The 16,930-nt window shown below is 51.7% G+C and overlaps 2 protein-coding genes across 2 annotated transcripts in view; one reads left to right on the plus strand and one right to left on the minus strand.

Annotated features, from left to right (window-relative positions):
* The window catches only part of CSMD2 (CUB and Sushi multiple domains 2), a 590,718-nt gene extending 590,326 nt beyond the window's left edge, over positions 1 to 392 (minus strand). The window contains exon 1 of the mRNA XM_034645185.1: positions 109 to 392. Within this exon, the coding sequence (XP_034501076.1) occupies positions 109 to 250 (142 nt within the window). The 5' untranslated portion in view covers positions 251 to 392. The remainder of the gene's footprint in view (positions 1 to 108) is intronic.
* An 11,625-nt stretch (positions 393 to 12,017) lies between these two features.
* The window catches only part of C2H1orf94 (chromosome 2 C1orf94 homolog), a 50,145-nt gene continuing 45,232 nt past the window's right edge, over positions 12,018 to 16,930 (plus strand). The window contains exon 1 of the mRNA XM_034648841.1: positions 12,018 to 12,077. The gene's annotated coding sequence lies outside the window, so the exon portion shown is untranslated. The remainder of the gene's footprint in view (positions 12,078 to 16,930) is intronic.

The raw sequence follows: 16,930 nt of genomic DNA on the forward strand, positions 1-16,930 counted from the left end.
GGGCGCCACGCTCGGGTGGGGCGCAGGGCGGCCGCGTCTCCCCGGCGGGGCCGGACTTACCCGCGGCGGCCGAGGCGCTGAGAAGCCCCCAGCCCAGCAGCAGCAGCAGCGGCGGCGGCGTGGGCTGCGGCGGCGAGCGGCCCCAGCGGCTCCCGACGCCGGGCACGAGCGCCGAAATCCCGGCTTCGCCGCGAGCCCTCCCCGCGGGGCAGCCGCAGCGCCCCTGCTCCCGTCCCCGCGAGCGCGGCATGGCGCGGCCGGCAGCGCCGAGGGAGAGGCTCCGCTCACCGCCGAGGAGAAAGGAGGTCAGGAGAGCTCTGGAGCTTTTTTCTGCTCGGAAAAAAATCCCGGTACGCGGGAGCCCTGAGCTTCTGCGGCTGGAATGAACCAAGTGTCCGCCCGGCCGGGGAGAGGCGCGCTGCGCTCTCGGAAATGACTCGCTCCAATCCCGCTTCGCGGGGTTCGCGCCGGGGGGCGGGGGGGTGAATTATCCCCGGATTAATCACTCCGGAGCCGCTTCTCCGCCGCTCCAAATGCTGGGGGTGGAGGCGCAGAAAAGGAAAAAATATTGGAGGGTGGGGGTTCCTCTTCAGCGCCACCTCCACCTCCATATAAACCACAAATTACATCTAAAGGGTTGTTTATTCCTGTTTGTTTTACAATTGACCAGTTTCTTTTAAGTTCAGCCCCCTCGTTTCCATTTATAAGATCACCCATTAATACACCCCCCATACACACACGCGCATACATACACACAGTGATACCGACACACACACACACACACACACGCCTCTTCCACGTTTGGAAATTGGAATACTGTCTGGGAAAAGGTAACCAAAGAAGGACGCGGCTCCCCAAGTCACGGCTCTTACGAGCTGATCATGCGTGGTGGCTTTGAACTTGCAATCTGGGGGTCGGGGCCAATGTTTAGGAGCCCCATTCGCAATAGCCTACTACCCCATCCCAGGCGAAGGGTGTGTGAGCTCACCCAGGGTTAAGAACTGGGCGGGGGGTGGGGGTCGACCGGTTATTTGGCTTGGTGCGGTCTACCCCTACCCTAAGACAAAATCAGGGTGGAGGGAGGAGTGCATATATGAGCTGGGGTGGAGTGGGGGGGTGCGTAGGGCAGGTGAGGTTGGTAGAAGGACGATGCAAGAGTTACTTGTACAATTTATCCTCAAAATCAAATAACCGGACCCCGCTTCTTCTCCCTTCCCCCTCCCAGCCACGGCCCCAAACCCAGCGAGTTTCTCCCATTGACGTGAGCNGCAAGGCTGGGGGTGGGGGAGGTCCGCTGGCGCGCCCAGCGAAGAGACACCAGTCGTGAGCACCCCACCCCCTTTGCCTGAGGCACCCGAGAGAGGCTGATCTCCGGGCTTAGGAGGTTTGGCCAAGCCAGAGCTCGGGTATCTGCGAGTCCCCGGGCCAGTGGCCCGCAGTCGGCGGGGTCTGAGAATTTCCGGGAGAGAGCCTGGAAAGGGCTACGGGATTGCCAATCTCGAAGGGGAAGGGTGATGGGCAGGGTCGGAGGAGTGAATGCTTGTCCTTGCTCCCCACGAAAAACTTGCTCCCCAGAGCCACGATCTCCCAGCTTCCTTGATGCCCATCCCCCACCCCCACCCCAAGTTGTTCCGGTTTCCCTGCATGAGCTCATCCCACAGCTGGGGAGCCTGCCCGGTGGCCCTAGGCCGGTGAGCATCCTCCCGATCGCCGGCCCGTCCCCACCCCCAACACACTTGCTTTCTAGCCCCTCCTGACGCCGCCTTGCTGGGTGCCAAGAACCAACCGAAGCAGCCAGAACTCCACCGTGAAAGGCCTGCTTTATGTCCCCAGGGCGGCGGGGAGGGGGCTTTTCGCTCCCCATTGTCCAGGCCCAGCCCCTGAAAGAGAGGGCTCAGCCAGCCAAGACTGGCCATGGCCTTCCCACCAGCCCTGGGGAGGAGGGAGGGACTGGCTGCGGTGAGTGGATGGCAGCCTTGGGGGGCTGTTGGCTGGGGCCTTCCCAGGGGTGGGCTCCTGGCTCCTAAGCTTGGGCCTTCCCCCTCTCCTGCCTGCTGGGTTCTCCTCCAGAGAAGAGCTGGCAGATGCCCAGCCCTCCCCAGCAGCCCACAGCTGGGCAGAAGAGAGTCTGGGCTGCTCTATAATTCTGGGGCTCCAGGCCAGTGGACTGCCCCTAGCCCCTTCTCAGCCCCGGAACTTTGCTCTGTGGCTGCAACCCACAGCTGAGGTTTACCCCCAGACCTTCCCTGGCAAAAGGCATGTTTGTCATCCTTCTCTTTGGGGGCTGTGGAGGGCAGGGGTGAACTTTTCATCCCTGTAAATGGCCCAGTTACTTCCTCCACCATTCATCCCTCTCTCTGATCTATTTGGGTCCACATACATTTACTGAGGCCTCCTGGGCTCTGGGCCATGTGCCAGCCTGTGTGGTGGGCAATGCAGAGATCCACAGTGTACAGGCCAGCTTGGGAGGATGTGGGGCAGAGGTGGGCCCACACAGCCCACACAGTCGGGCAACGGTGATCACCATGCCTCAAGGGACATGTTACAGAGACAAATCAACATGAAGCTTGTCTTGGACTTGGGGGATTGAAAGGCTCATTTCAGGACGGAAGTAGGATTTTGGCTGGGCCCCGAGGCCCGGATAGAGATTTTGGCAAGATGAAGATTTACTCAACAAATATTTAGTGAGCATCATTATACGACAGACACTGTACTCGATAATGAATATACACCCAGGTGAACAGTCGCTGGCTTGATGAAGGTAGGTGATAGATAAATATTTATAATGTTACTAATTAAGGATGTGATGAAGGAAAAGGTCATGGTGCTTTGCGAAAGAATATGGGGGGAATGTAATTTAAATAGGTGGTCTGGGCAGGCCTCTCCAAAGTGGTGATCTTGAAAGTGGGATCTAAATTAAGCAGCACAGCCCTCCAAAGAGGTGGTTTTTGGTACAGGGGCCATGGACAAGGCTCTGAAAAGGGACAGGGGTGGGAGACGGGGTGGGACTGGATCAAGTGAGCAACAGGGGGCACCCCGCAGATGAGGGAAGAGGTGGGAGCCTGGGAACCAGTTCATGCAGAGGCATAGCGGATGGTGAGGAGTTTGGATTTTAGTGGTAGGCAGGGAGAAATAAGAGGTGTAGGAGTCCTCTAGGGCCGTCATAACAAGGTACCACACAGGGTGTAGCCTGAACAACAGAAATTCATTTCCTCCAGTTCTGGAAGCTAGAAGTCTATCAAGGCATCCACAGGGTTGGCTCCTTCTGAGTCCTCTCTCCTTGACTTGCGGATGGCCTTCTCCCTATCTCTTCACATTGTCTCCCCTCTGTATGGGTCTGTGTCCAGAGAGCCTCTTCTTAGAAGGACACTGGTCACTGGATTAGGGCCCACCCTAATCTCATTTTAACTTGATCACCTCTTCAAAACCCTGTCTCCAAATATAGTCTCATTCTGAGATACTGGGGGTTTGGACTTCAACATACGAATTTGGGGAAGGAGACACCGTGTTACCCATAACAGGAAGACAGGACTTTTCAGGTAGGGGGAGGAAAGAAAGTACAGGCGTGATGGTGGGGATATATATATTTAAAGAGAGATCTGTTAGGGCTGTGCATAGTGCGACTTCTTTAGCCGAGGTACTCTGGAAAGGTGGACAGCTCTGAATCCCAGAGAGGCGGATTTTTATTCCTAGGAAGCAGGAGCTAAGGGGCACAGCCTGGCATGTACTCTGACTTCTCTGTGGGGAACAGATGGGAAGGAAGGGGCAGGAAAAGGGAATGCACTTGGAAGGTGACTGCAGTTGTCTTTGCTGGAAGTGATGTGGGTACAGGCAGAGATAGGAGCCTTGGGAACATTTGCAGGGCAAGGGAGAGGCAGGAGTCCAAGAGATGATAACGGCCCTCCCTGCTATAGCCTAGGAAAGGGTGGCTTTCAGCCCAGCCTCCAGGGCTGCCCCCCTACATGCCCCTTCCATTCTCCCCAGAGCAGTAGGCAGCCACAGGTCAAGATGTGTCCACAGTATCACGTTGCAAAGAAGCCCAATGCAGTATAGTGACTCGCCAAGATAAGCCTAATATCTAGATAAGATCAGAGTTCGTTTTAGAAAGAAAACAAGACCTGATGCGCTGGAGAATTCAGCCTGACTCAAGGAGGGGCTGCAGACTTAATGCCCTGCCATTTTCATTCTGACCCAAGAAGAAAATGCAGGAGCTTCCTGAAGCCGAGGGGTGGGGGTGGAGGCCAACAGGAGGCTCTGCACGAGGAGGGCAGAAGTAGAGGCCAAGGGGTCAGCAGGACTGCGGAGAAGGGCACAGAGCAAAGGCAAGGGCCCCAAGGAGAAGCCTGGGGTCTGAGTGGAGGGTGAGGATTGTAAATCACGAGCATGGTCAGACAGAAGTTCGTCTGTCCCAAGAGCAAGGCTGTCACTGTGGACATGACAGCCATCTGCTTTCCAAGGAAAGGTGACAGCAGGGGTTGGGGAAGAAAAAGCCCAGCATGAGGCGGTGGTGAGGCTGTGGGCCTCAGAGGCCAGGAGGGAGAAGTGAGAAGGGCCCGTGGTCAGCCCTTCCTCAAGGGCTACCAAATGTGGGGACCACCGAATTCTGACATTTCTTGTAGAAATATTTGTTTGTGATACACAGAAAGGGACAGCACTCCCATCAGTGGCAAGAGAGGTCACATTTCTCCTTGGCTTGTCAGGGGCCATAACGCACAGGACAGCGGCTATTGGAGACTGTTTTCTCTACTTGGAAGCTCCAGTCAGCTATGCTATTATGGGTCCGTGCCTTTACTCACGCTGACTCTGACCATTGCTCTCTCACCGTGTGAAGTCAATGGTCCTAACCGCCACTCGCTAAAGCGGCACTTCTCCCAGGTGGCCCTTCCTAAGCCCCCCAGTCCCCTTGCTGGGGGTCCCTTGCAACATGGCCAGCTAGCTGGATCTCAAAAGTGCATGCTTCCCCTTCCAAGGAATGCAGCATTCGTTCTCAACCAGGGACAATATTGTCCCCCAGGGAACATTTGACAATGTCCTCCAGGTTTTTTGGTTGTCCCAACTGGAGGGTGCTACTGGCCTCTAGGGGGTAGAGGTCAGGGTTGCTGCTAAATGTCCTACAATGTACCCCCCCGAAATTACTCAGCCCAAAATGTCCATGGTGCTGAAATGTCACTGAGAAGTGGCTGCATTTTCCAGTCCCCTTTGTCATTGGGTGAAGTCACAAGACAAGGTCCCAGCCAAAGGAATGTAAGTGGAAGTGGTGTATGCCACTTCAAGGCTGATCCCATAAAATCTTCTCATCCTTCCTCCAACATCTGCTGGCTGGTACAGAGCGTTTGGGTCCCTTGGGGCTGGCAGAGCCACAGGCTGCAGCGACCCCAGGATCAGACCCCTGTAGGAGGAATAATCGTTAACAGCCTTAAGCCCCTGGAACACTAAGGCACATCCCAGCAGCTAACAGTACCCTTGTACACTCCTCCATGGTTTTTTCCTGGAGTATCCCGTGTCGTCATGGGCTGACTCCTCATTCATTCATTTGTCCACGTCTCAAACTTGATCTGCACGCCAATTTCTGAGCTAGGTGCTGAGGAAGCAAATAATGAGCAAACAAAGAAGAAGGCATTGCCAATAGTCCCTGCCCTCAGGAGGTTGACAGTTTATTGCTGAGGGAGATAAACAGCAAAGCATGATTAAATACAGCAAGGGGTGGAAAGGAGGAAGGCTTCTGGCTCAGCCTAGGGAGAGAAGAAGGTGAGAGGTAACCTGTCCTGGGAGTAAGCAGAGTGGGCTAATGCTGGGAGGAAGACAGCCTGAAGCTTCTGCAGCCTTTATGCCCTTTATGCCGCCCAGGACTTGGGAGAAGGGCAGGAGGGGCTGGGGACGTTCCTTCTGCACTCTCCACTCTCTGTGATTGTCCCACTTCTCAGTGCTCCCTCCGCCCCCCCTCCGGACTGAGACTTGCCTCTGGCAGAAATCTCCTGAAGGTCTCCTCCCTAGTGCCTGCAGGGTGTCTGGCATCCTGTCCTCCTGGATGTCCCACAGGATGCTGGGCCCCAGCCTGCTCATACCTAGACTCCCCTGCTTCTAACCTCTCACGGCACCCCGGCTCTCTGCTGGGTGCCTCCACGTCCCCGGGCTCCTGAGCCAGAAAGCTGTGGAGCTCATCCTGGACCCCTTCCCTGGGCCCCCACATCCAGGCAGCCCCCCAAGTGATTGAAATTCTGCCTCCCTAATATCTCCCAGGACTCGAGGTATTTCTTTCCAGTTTCTTACAACAGCCACATCACGAGTGCCCCAGCTCTGCCCTTGCCCCATTCAGGGTAGCCCCCTCTTTGCCACCAGTTATTTTGCAAGCACTACCCTGATTTCACAGCTCCCCCACTTTCCCAGGACATTTCCCCATGACCTACAGAGTAAAATCCAAGCTCCCTGCTGGATTCTTCTGACAGGGGCTTCCATTAACCTGCCCCTACCTGCTCCTCTAGCCCCCATCTCCCCACGCTCCCACCCACCCACCCACCTACCCATACTCCAGCCATTTGGAGCCCCTTGTCCTCATGAGATGGGTCTGCTTTCTCTCTTTCTTGTCTTGGGCCTTTGTGGGTGCTGCTCCCTGGGCCTGGAATGCTCTCCTTCTTCTGCTGTGTCTGGCATCCTCCTGTTTGTCCTTCAGAACTCAGTCCAGGTGTCAGCTCTTGGAAGCAATCTTCCCCAGTGCCACTTAGAGTGCCTGGTACATGGTGGGCATTCAGTAGAGCTCTGCTGGACGGACAGATGGATGGCTGCTTGACTGGGTGCTCAGTAATGGTTGTGGAATGGATCCAAAGGTGTCTCCCCTAGACTTCATTATCTGAGTTCCTTAAAGAAATGCCTTCTCTGAGTTATGATTTAATGTTAGCTTTATGTCTTCAGAGAACCCTGATGTGAGAAACTGACCAACTTAATGGCATTTCTGTCTTTATGAAAACAGAATTGAATATATTGCCTACTATGTCACTCAGTGTCCTTTATACAAGGACTCATGATAAATTCATGCTTGGGGTTATTTCCAGGAAACATTTTGTCTCCACAGATGAAGATGTGTATTTTCTGCTGTCAGAAAATAAAAACTCTGCCTTCCGACGTGTTTCCATTTTTGCTTTAGCTGACAAATAGGGATACCCAGTTTTATTACCTTATTACCTCTGTGCGTTCTGACCAATTCAGGTGCCTGAAAGTAGCAACTCTTTCTGTTTTCTTTCAGTGAAGTCAGTTCTTGCTTTATTCTTCAATGCTGTAATTTTTACTTTTTAATCTGAAAGCTGCCTCAAATCATCTCAGCAGTCAGCTAGTATAAATCTTAAATGAATGCATATTGGTGACCAACATCCTGGCATGGAAGTTCTGGAAGGAAGGGCAGAATACCAAGCTTCTAGTCAGAAGGATCCCACATACAGCCTCTCCAGAAAGTCTTGGGGCACCTGTCATGATGAATCCGGCAGGAAAGCCAGAGCAGGAAGTGAAAGTCCAAATGCACTCTGACTTTTTTGCTACCTTACTGGACCACCACTGCCAAGTCCTGTTCTTTCCTTCCATCAACTATGGCCTTCCTTTTCCCTAACTTTACATGGACATCTCATAAGCTACCACTTTTACTTTGATAGCTGGTAATAACAATAACCACGTATGTGTGCTGAGAACTTTGCATTTTCTTATCTGAACCCCTCCCCCTCTGCACCTGTCTATTGTTCCAACCACTAGGCAGATGATGAAACGGCAGAGAAGTTAAGCATGTGTAAAGCCATCCGTGGTAAGTAGCAGAGCAGGAATTCAAATTCAAGTATGTCAGCTACCACAGCCTAAATGCTTAGCAATCTCCTCACGTGTGCGCAAGGAACGGGGGCAAGAATAAGACATGAAATCCCCCAGGTGATGGCGAGGATTGCCAATGATGTTGCCAGAGAGAAGCCAGAGCCACAGCTCTGCTTCCAGAGCATTCTGGTATCATTTTCAAAGTCTTGGAAATGGCTGGCTGCTCTGTGGCTGGGTTCAGTTTCCAGGACAATATTCAGGAAGGTCTGTTCCTTTGACACATGGCTGCACTGTCCTCTTCCTCCAGTTCTGATGGTTTGTCCCTCAGAAAGTTTACCTGGAATCTCCCTATACATGCCCCCGACCCCTCTGCTCTGGGCAGCCTCACCCATTAGGGCCTCATTGGCCTGGGAATGAAGGGGGGGATCTCTACGGGTTTTCAGGGGACCTACAAGAAAGTTTGAGGCCTAAAAATGTTTTTATTAGCTCCACAATACAAAGTAGAAAACTGCAACATTAAAATCAGTAAATATTTAATTAAATGCAAAATGTAACATTATGTCAACTTCATTAACAGTCGAATTTAGCAGTCATAAAAATTCCATTACATTTGATAACAATTTGTAGGTTGGAGTTTTCTCACTGTGCGAGATTTCCCAGGTAGGCATCAAACGCGGTAAGAAATCATAGCCGACCGTAAATTAAATAAATTACTCATGGCCAGAATTTTTCAAAAGCAAAATGGCAAAAATCCTTTCAATTTTCTTTTACAGCCAAAAAGTTCTATTTGTGGTGAGAGGTGGGTGTGTTTCAAATATGTTAGATGAGGGATAGAGCCTACGAGAGGAAGCTGCTTTCCGGCCTATGAAGGTCTTAACAGAGCATAGCCTGCTCCCACCTGGACGAGGGCTCCATCCTGGCCATGTTACTGCCCTGACGGAAGCCAGGTGAGTGGAAGCTGGGGAAGAGGGAGGGAGAGTTGCTTCTTCCCGAGGCTTTCCTGCTTCCACATAGAAAAGCAAGAACCTCAGAATCCTAAGTAATGATAGCTAATATTCGTGGGGTCCCTGTCCTAAGCCCTGCCCTTGCATTATCTCAGCTGTGGCAAAACAATCCTATGAAGTTGGCATTTTATTATCCCTCTTTCACTGGATGAGCAAACTGAGGTATAGAGAGGTTAAACAATCTGCCCAGTGTAATAAGGGCAGTAAGAGGTAATTGAAGAATTTGTCCAAACAAATTGAACCCACTGTTCAAGGGGTCAAAGATGGGCCTGGTCCCTGACCTTTTCCAGACCTTGATGTGAAGCATCCAATGGTCACGGACACCGTTTCATGTGCTGGGCACATAGATACTTACGTGCTGGAGGAACACAGCTACGTATATTGAACAGGGCTGGAATAAACGCAGCTTTCCCCACATCTGCCGTATACCACGCACTTATAGAATGCTTTGCTCCCTTCACTCGCCTGTAACAATGTCTAAACCAGAGGTTCTATTCATCTCCTCACCCTGTGCCTTGCACAATCTTTTTTTTTTTTTAAAGATTTTATTTATTTATTTGACAGAGAGAGAGGCAGCGAGAGAGGGAACACAAGCAGGGCAAGTGGGAGAGAAAGAAGCAGGCTCCCAGCGGAGGAGCCCGATGCGGCCTGGGATCATGACCTGAGCCGAAGGCAGATGCTTAACGACTGAGCCACCCAGGCGCCCCTGCCTTTCACAATCTTGGCCCATGGCAAGTGCTCACAAATGAACAAAGCCTAGAAAGGCTTAGCTGATGATTTGAGTCTGTCCCTCCATCACAGACTAATTTCCCCAGTACAGCTAAAGTCCTCCCTTCCTATACATAGCACGAAAGCTGTTATTTAGAAACTCCAGTAGCACACTTTTCAGTGTAATCAACAAAGGAACTAATAGACAGCACTTTTATGGATGTCTTACGTGCCATGCATTCTAGGGACTTTTCATGTGTTAAGTAACTACTTAGTAATAATACATCTCCAATAATTCTGCAAAGCAGGTGTTCTTTATTATCATCCCATTTTACAGGTGAGACCACATGTTATGACATAAATGGTGTCCCTTCAAATTCATTGGGAGGGACTTCAAGTTGAAGTCCTAACCCCCAGTACCTCAAAATATGACTGTAAGTGGAGATAAAACCTTTAAAGGGCAACTGAGGTAAAATAAGATCATAGGTTGGGTCCCAATCCAATATGACTAGTGTCCTTATGAGAAGAGGACAGACGCACAGAGGGAAGACCATATGAAGACACAGGGAGAAGAAAGCTATCTATGAGCCCATGAGAGAGGCCTCAGAAGGAAGCAACCCTGCAGACACCTTGATCTTGGCCTTCCAGCCCCCAGAACTGTGTAGAAATAAATTTCTATTGTTTCAGCCGCCCATTCTGTGGTCCTTTGTTATGGCAGCCCCAGAGAACTAATACACCAACGCCAGGCCACATGAGCTCAGGATTTGAATCCAGGTAGTCTGGTTCTAGAGTCCATGTGTTTCATGACCATGAAAATGTTCTCTGTGCAGTCCAAAATGGTAGCCACAAGCTGCAAGTGGCGCTTGAAATGTGGCTGGTGTAACTAAGGAACTAAAATTTTAACTTAATTTACATTAAAATAGAATTAAAATAGCCATATGTGGCTTAGCAGCTACCATATTGGGCCTAGCTTTATATTATTTCAAATGACTTCACTTCCTTTTTTTTTTTTTTTTTGCAGAATCTTCTAGAAACCTCAGCTGTGTGCTCCAAGAAACATACCCCTATCTTTATTCCATATCCCTGCTGCATTTTATTTTATTTTTTTCCAAGCCTTTCCAATTTAGCCCCTGTTGCCTAGTCTCCTGCAGTGGGGGGAGAAAGAACAGGAGTGAGTGAGCTGGCTAACTTTCCAGAATCCTGTGGCTTGGGCAGTGCTGGGTTGTTGGCGTTCTGCTCTAAGCATAGGTGTTAGCCAACCAAATGCCAAGCAGCACAAACACGGAGTGACATTTTCAGAACTATTAATATTTCATCAGAAATGATCACTTTTCCTTTAAATACACTATCTTAAAAGGTTTTCTACATGCTTAACTATAATTTTATTCAGTCTAGGTCCTCAGAATTTTCCCCAAAGGAGCACATCTTCAATTTTATAATGAAAATCAAAGGGGAATGAAGCTCAGATTTCAAAATTGAGAGTCAACATTTCCAGGAACTCAGGCCTTCTCTGAAGAGCAAGGTTGTGTATTGGGCACCTACTGTATGCCAGGTACTTTACATACGATATACCATTAATTCATTCCAGCACGTATTTATTGAGTGTCTACTATGTGCCGGAAATGTGGTTTTCTTAAGAATTTTTTCAACACCATTTTATAGAAAAGGATGCCTTCTCCTCCTCCTGTATCATCTCCAGTGTTACCTTAGCTCCTCAAAGAGGCCTCCCTGGACATCCAGCTAATGCTGCCACCATTCCCCTCCCCCTGTCCATCAGGGCCCTTATTTCTTCTGTACTTCGGGCTTGTTTACTTGCTTTGCTAGTTTGTGATCTGTCTCCTTGCACTAGAATATAGGCTTTGGGAGAGCAGGGACCATGCTAGCTAGTTCACCTGCATGCTTCCTCAGTGCCCAGCAACTCACCTGGCAATCCTCAGGCAGTCCTGGGGAATGAAGGAAGGAAGGAGCATGGGAGAGCTTAAAAAAGTGGCTGGGGTCCCACAGCTAGGAGGTGGCAGTGTCCGGGTTCAACCCAGCTCTGGTCTCCAGCTGTGGTCTGTTCCTATCCACTCTTCTTCCCAGTCATCGGGCTCTCCCTTTTCTGGGTGAAACCCTGGAGGAACGAGGACTGACTCGTGGGGCCAGAGAGCCCTGGGCAGGCAAAGGTGCTGTGTCAGTTCCAAGTTCAACGAAGCCCATCCGGTGGGAGGGGGGAAGCCCCCTGGGCCTCAAACTGCTAACTTAGACCTTCTCTCTGCACCTGAACCCCTGACCCCACTCCCACCGGCTCACCCTCCACCCGGGGGACCTGCAGCACCCAGCTCAGGAGGGACGGGTGGATCTCAAAGGCTGAGAGCAGGGGTCAGGCCTGCTGTGTGTGTGGGGGGGAGGGGGGGAGGTGGTGATAGGGGGCGCTGGGTTTGACTCACAGCTCCCTCTTCCTAGCGGGCCTTGGACACACCACTTTCTGACTCAGAGGCTGGGTTTCCTCAAACGCGGAAGGGTAATAAACAGCGGTACTAACTTCACGAACTTGTTCGTTGAATATAACACAGAAAGCCCAGAGCTTGGCACACGGTAAACGCCCAATACAGTGGCAGTTTGGGGTAAAATCAGACGATTCAGGGCCAGGGGCCCTTGGCAGGTGCTGAGGTTCTGCGCGGAGGGGCGGGGCGTGGCGGGGGCGAGGCGCCCTTGACTTCCAACAGCGGCAAGTGCTCTAGGGTCCTCCGGGGCCCCACCCCCACCCCACCGGGGCGCCTTGGGCACCGAACCCAGGGCGGCCCGCGCACCGAGCCGTTGCGTTTGAAACCCACAGAGGAATTCCGGCGCTGGACAGGGAGGGTGTGGGAGCCCACCGGCGCGCAAATCGGCCCAAGCCGCCACGCCCTGCGCGGCCCGCCGAGACAGAGCCCTGCTGCGGCTGGGGGCCGCTGGCCCAGGCCGAGCGCAGCCCGGCGTAGGGGGCGCAGCAGGTGTCTGCTGGGAGCGCCGGGGCGGGCTACCGGTGGCCGCACTGCCGGGGGTCTTCCTGACGAGGCCGGGCGGCGCTGGAGAGGGGGACGGGGGCGGGGAGAGGGCCGAGCTAGGCGGGGCTAGGCGGGCCGTTGGCCCTCGGGGTGCGCGGGGGTCCCTGGGAAGGCCCGACTGAGAACCTGATGGCGGGCCCCTGCCCCCGCGGCGCCTAGCACAGTGCCCAGTGCCGGCCCGGCCCCGCCATCCTCGGGGCTTGGAGGGCAAGAATGGGCTGAGCCGCAGGCGCCTCCAGGTGTCAAGGGCGCTTCGCGACGGGGGAGTGCCAGGGACTGTGGGGAGAGCCCACCCTCCCCCTCCAGCTGTTCCCAGATGTCATTCTGCTCGCCCAGGCTCCTGGTTCCTGAGCTCAGGGGGATTCCAGGGTTACTAAGCTACTGGTTTTTGTTGACTTTCAAATATTTTCTTCTAAGGGAGAGGGGGAGGGGGGCAAAAGTCAGGAAAGAGCAAATAAAAACAAATCAAAATAAAACCCCCCCTCCCCAAAAGAAAGCTGTCCTCCATCCACCACTCACGCCCAAACCGAAGGCCTCTGAACACAGTCACCTTGCTGAAGCAACAGCCAGACAGAACTGACCTGCTTCTGTCCATCCTCAACCCCCTTTCTGGTGAATGAGGGGTGGTGGTGGAAAGTCCCCCTGTCTTTGAGCCCTGGGTGGACAAAGGGGCTTCCGGAAAGAGGAGGAGGATGGCCAGTGGGAATGGGCTCCCTTCATCCTCGGCCCTGGTGGCCAAGCGCCCCTCCGCCCTGGGCCCATTCCCCAGATACATCTGGATCCACCAGGACACCCCCCAGGACAGCTTAGACAAGACTTGCCATGAAATCTGGAAAAGAGTTCAAGGCCTGCCTGAGGCCTTGCAGCCCAGGACCTCGAAGGAACAGCTCTCCACCCCCATGGCTGGGACTCCAAGAGAAAACGGGCTCAGCTTCCAAGAAAAGTGAGTTTCCCCCTCTGCGGCTGGCATCAAAGGAGGTGGGAGGAGCTGAGGTCCAACTTTCTGGGGCAATGTTCTGGCCCATTGTTCAGTCTGGTTAAGCGCTAAAGGCTGTATGCTTTTCCTCCACCTGTTGTGGTCCTGTCTAATCTTTATAGGGGAGGTGACAGGGGTCCTGAAGTTACCTGGGTGAAGGGCCAGACCAGGACTGTGTTTCTGCTGCTTCTTTTCCAGCCCACTAAGAGGACACTTTTCATTTTGCGTAGGCAACCCAGATGTAGATCTGAGGACCTTGAAAACCCACACTGGCCTGGGCTGAGGGTCAGATGCTCATGGTTTTTCCCTGGAGGCAACTCCGGGATACTTTCCCTTTCCCACCCCCAAAGGCTAGGCATTGGCACAGATGAGTCTGGTGGTTTTAAACCACATCTGGAATTCCCTAATACAGGGAGCAGCTGTCCCATTCAGCCTCCACAAAGCCGCTGCAAGAGCGCACATCAAAATATTTACTGGGAAGGCATTGACATATTCAGAGGGCACAATAGAAAATTAAAGTGCGGGAAAATGGCTGTAAATAGCCCTTTTCCTGGATGGGAAATCCTGCGTCTGGGAAACACAGAGCTTAATGTTGGGCAGATATTGTTGGGCATGGATACCCACAAGGAGAGGAAGGAGAGGGCTCGTTAGGAAAAGCACGTAAAGCACCATGGTTATCAATGCCACTGCTGAGCCCCCGTTCAATGTTTGGCATCCTTAGAGTGGGCTGCAAACATTAATTAACCCTCCCAGAGTCCCTCTGAGCCAGGTATTAGTGTCCCCATTTTACAGATGGATTAAGTGTTAATAATTAAGTGCTAATGAAAGACTAAGTGATAATTAAGTGTCGCCTGTTCCAACACATGCTCCAGTTCACCTCAGAGATGCTAAAGTGGGGGGACCCTTTAGGCAATTATCAGCTGTGTCTGGTTTCAGGGATTTCTATGAAAGAGCTAGGAAGAAAGGCAAAGCTAACTGCTACTCGGTACAAGGTGTGCGCTACCTGCTGTCCCCTCTCTGGCTGCAGATGAAGGTGGCGGGCCCTTTGGCCATTACTGCTTATCCTGCCCTGTGCTCAGCACGACGTGGCCGGGTTGGGAATGGCCCGTCTACCGCCCAAATCCTGCTGTCCAGCCTTCCAGGGGCACTGAGCCCCCTCCCCTGCCCGTTGCCATCTGCTCTGGGATGGGGCCTTGGCAGGGGGCCCTTGGGGCTGTGCTCAGCTGTCAATGGCCAAGAAGCTGATTGTCCACTTTGTGGACCAAGGGTCAGTGGCAATTTCCAGTAGATGGCACCCTCTCTGCCAGGTCGCACTGAGTTAATGGAGACAGACTCTACTTCCAGTCTGTACTTGGCCCAAAAGTGAACTGGTGCCCCTTTGGCCAGTTGCTTAATTCCATTTGGCCTTGATGTTTTTCATCTGCAAATTGAGGATGATGTGCCCTGCCTGGTCCACCTCAAAGTCGATAATGAGGACCACATGGGGTGGACACAGGAAGCCCCCCCACCGCACCCCCCAAAGCAGCATTATGCAAAGGAGGCTGTTCTTAAATGGAATTCTCAGAGTTTAGGGGTTTTTTGCTGGCTTCAATCAGGGGTTTTCTTTCTTTCTTTTTTTTATATATATAATAATTTTTTATTATGTTATGTTAGTCACCATACAGTACATCCCTAGTTTTTGACGTAATGTTCCATGATTCGTTACTTGTGTCAATCGGGGGTTTTCACACTCTGCTCATAGACCTCAAGGTGCTTCCAGGGGCTGCCCTAGAATCAAGGGGCCTGCTTGCTGGGCCCCCATCCCCACGTCAGCCAGAGGGATGTTTGGCGTTTTGGGGCCTTGTTTACTGGAGTTCCCAGTAAAAACTGCATTTGGAAAACAAACAAAAAAACAACCCCCCCCCAAAAAAAAAAAAAAAAAACAGTGGTTTTGCTACTGAGAAAGGATCCGGGAAACCACCGCCTTAGATGAGTAACCGATGTCAGAACCGTGTAGACACCAACCCAGGAGAACACGAGGAGCTCTTCTTGCAAGCAAGCAGCTGCGATGGCGGAGTCGGGTCACTGGCTTCAGGCCGCAGGCAGCCGTGTGCCAGCCGCGGGCTTTGTTTAACTTCCTCGCGTTTGAGTTTCCTCATCTGCCAATTGGAGACGATTCCCGCCATCTCTGAGGGCTGTTGGGATGATTCAATGGGGTATTTAAACATTCCTGGTAAGAACGGTAATGACTAGGGATTTGTCTAAATTCCTGGTAATAGTAATGATGATGGTGGTCTCCTTAAGCCCTGCAATTATTACATGAGGTTGGTGCTATTTTAAACTCCCCCCTTTTTACTTTGTATTATGCAGATGTTCCCGTGCATAAAATAGAATAGGATGGTGAGTGTCTGTTTCTGTCACCGAGGTTCATTAACTACCCCACTTGTGCCATTCTTGGTTCAATTCCTCCCTCCCCGGTTTTTCAATGAAATCCTTTTCACAGATGAGGCCACAGGTTGGAGGGGTTCATTTCTCTGCCCGAGGTCCGACGGTTAGGAAGTGGTGGAATTTCAGAAAGCAAACCCAGGTTCATCGTAGCTCCCGTGCGATAGTGTGGGCTATGTTCCCCTGGAAATGGAAGCATCTTTTTGGATCGTTGTAATACTTGGCAGCCCTGTGTTCTGAATGGTCACACACACACAACGGATTTCAAATCCAATGAGCTGTTCGGTGTGTAGCTCATTTGTAGCCCTGGTTTGGGTGATATTTTCTGCTATCAGGGTGGCTAGATACATAAATTCTAAAACTCTTATTAGCCAGAATTTTTTTCTTGACACAATCCCTCTATATCCCAAAACCCCAGACATCTCAAGGCTGAAAGGGAGATCGGAGGCCATCTTCTGCTGCTTGAATCTCTTCCTCACCATCCTTGCCAAGTGGTTATCCACTTGTACACTTGCTTAGATGGGGAGCTCACCACCTCCCAAGGCAGCCCCTTCCCTTGCTATGAATGCTGGCTGTCAAAAGACCGTTTTCTTCCTCTATCGAATCTATCTCTATCAAATGCTTACGCATTGATCTGGATTCAGATCAATGGATTTAGGGCTCCAAACTAGATCAATGTCCTCATTCTCTCCATAGCCCTTTGGATATTAAAAGATGGCAACAATATTCTTCCTAGGATTTCTTGTTTCTGTAGCTGATTATCTCTGGTTTTCTAAGTTTCCTCTCACGTGTGCTGGTCCCCGTGGCAGTGTGGTAACCAGAACCAGCTACAGGAATCCAGGTATGATCCAGTTTGTGCAAACTGGATCATCTCTGTTTGCGTTCTGTTTTTTGTTTTTTTTTTTAAGATTTTATTTATTTATTCGACAGAGATAAAGACAGCCAGTGAGAGAGGGAACACAAGCAGGGGGAGTGGGAGAGGAAGAAGCAGGCTCATAGTG

The sequence above is a fragment of the Ailuropoda melanoleuca genome, chromosome 2 (assembly GCF_002007445.2).
Source record: "Ailuropoda melanoleuca isolate Jingjing chromosome 2, ASM200744v2, whole genome shotgun sequence".
In the NCBI taxonomy this organism is placed as follows: domain Eukaryota; kingdom Metazoa; phylum Chordata; class Mammalia; order Carnivora; family Ursidae; genus Ailuropoda; species Ailuropoda melanoleuca.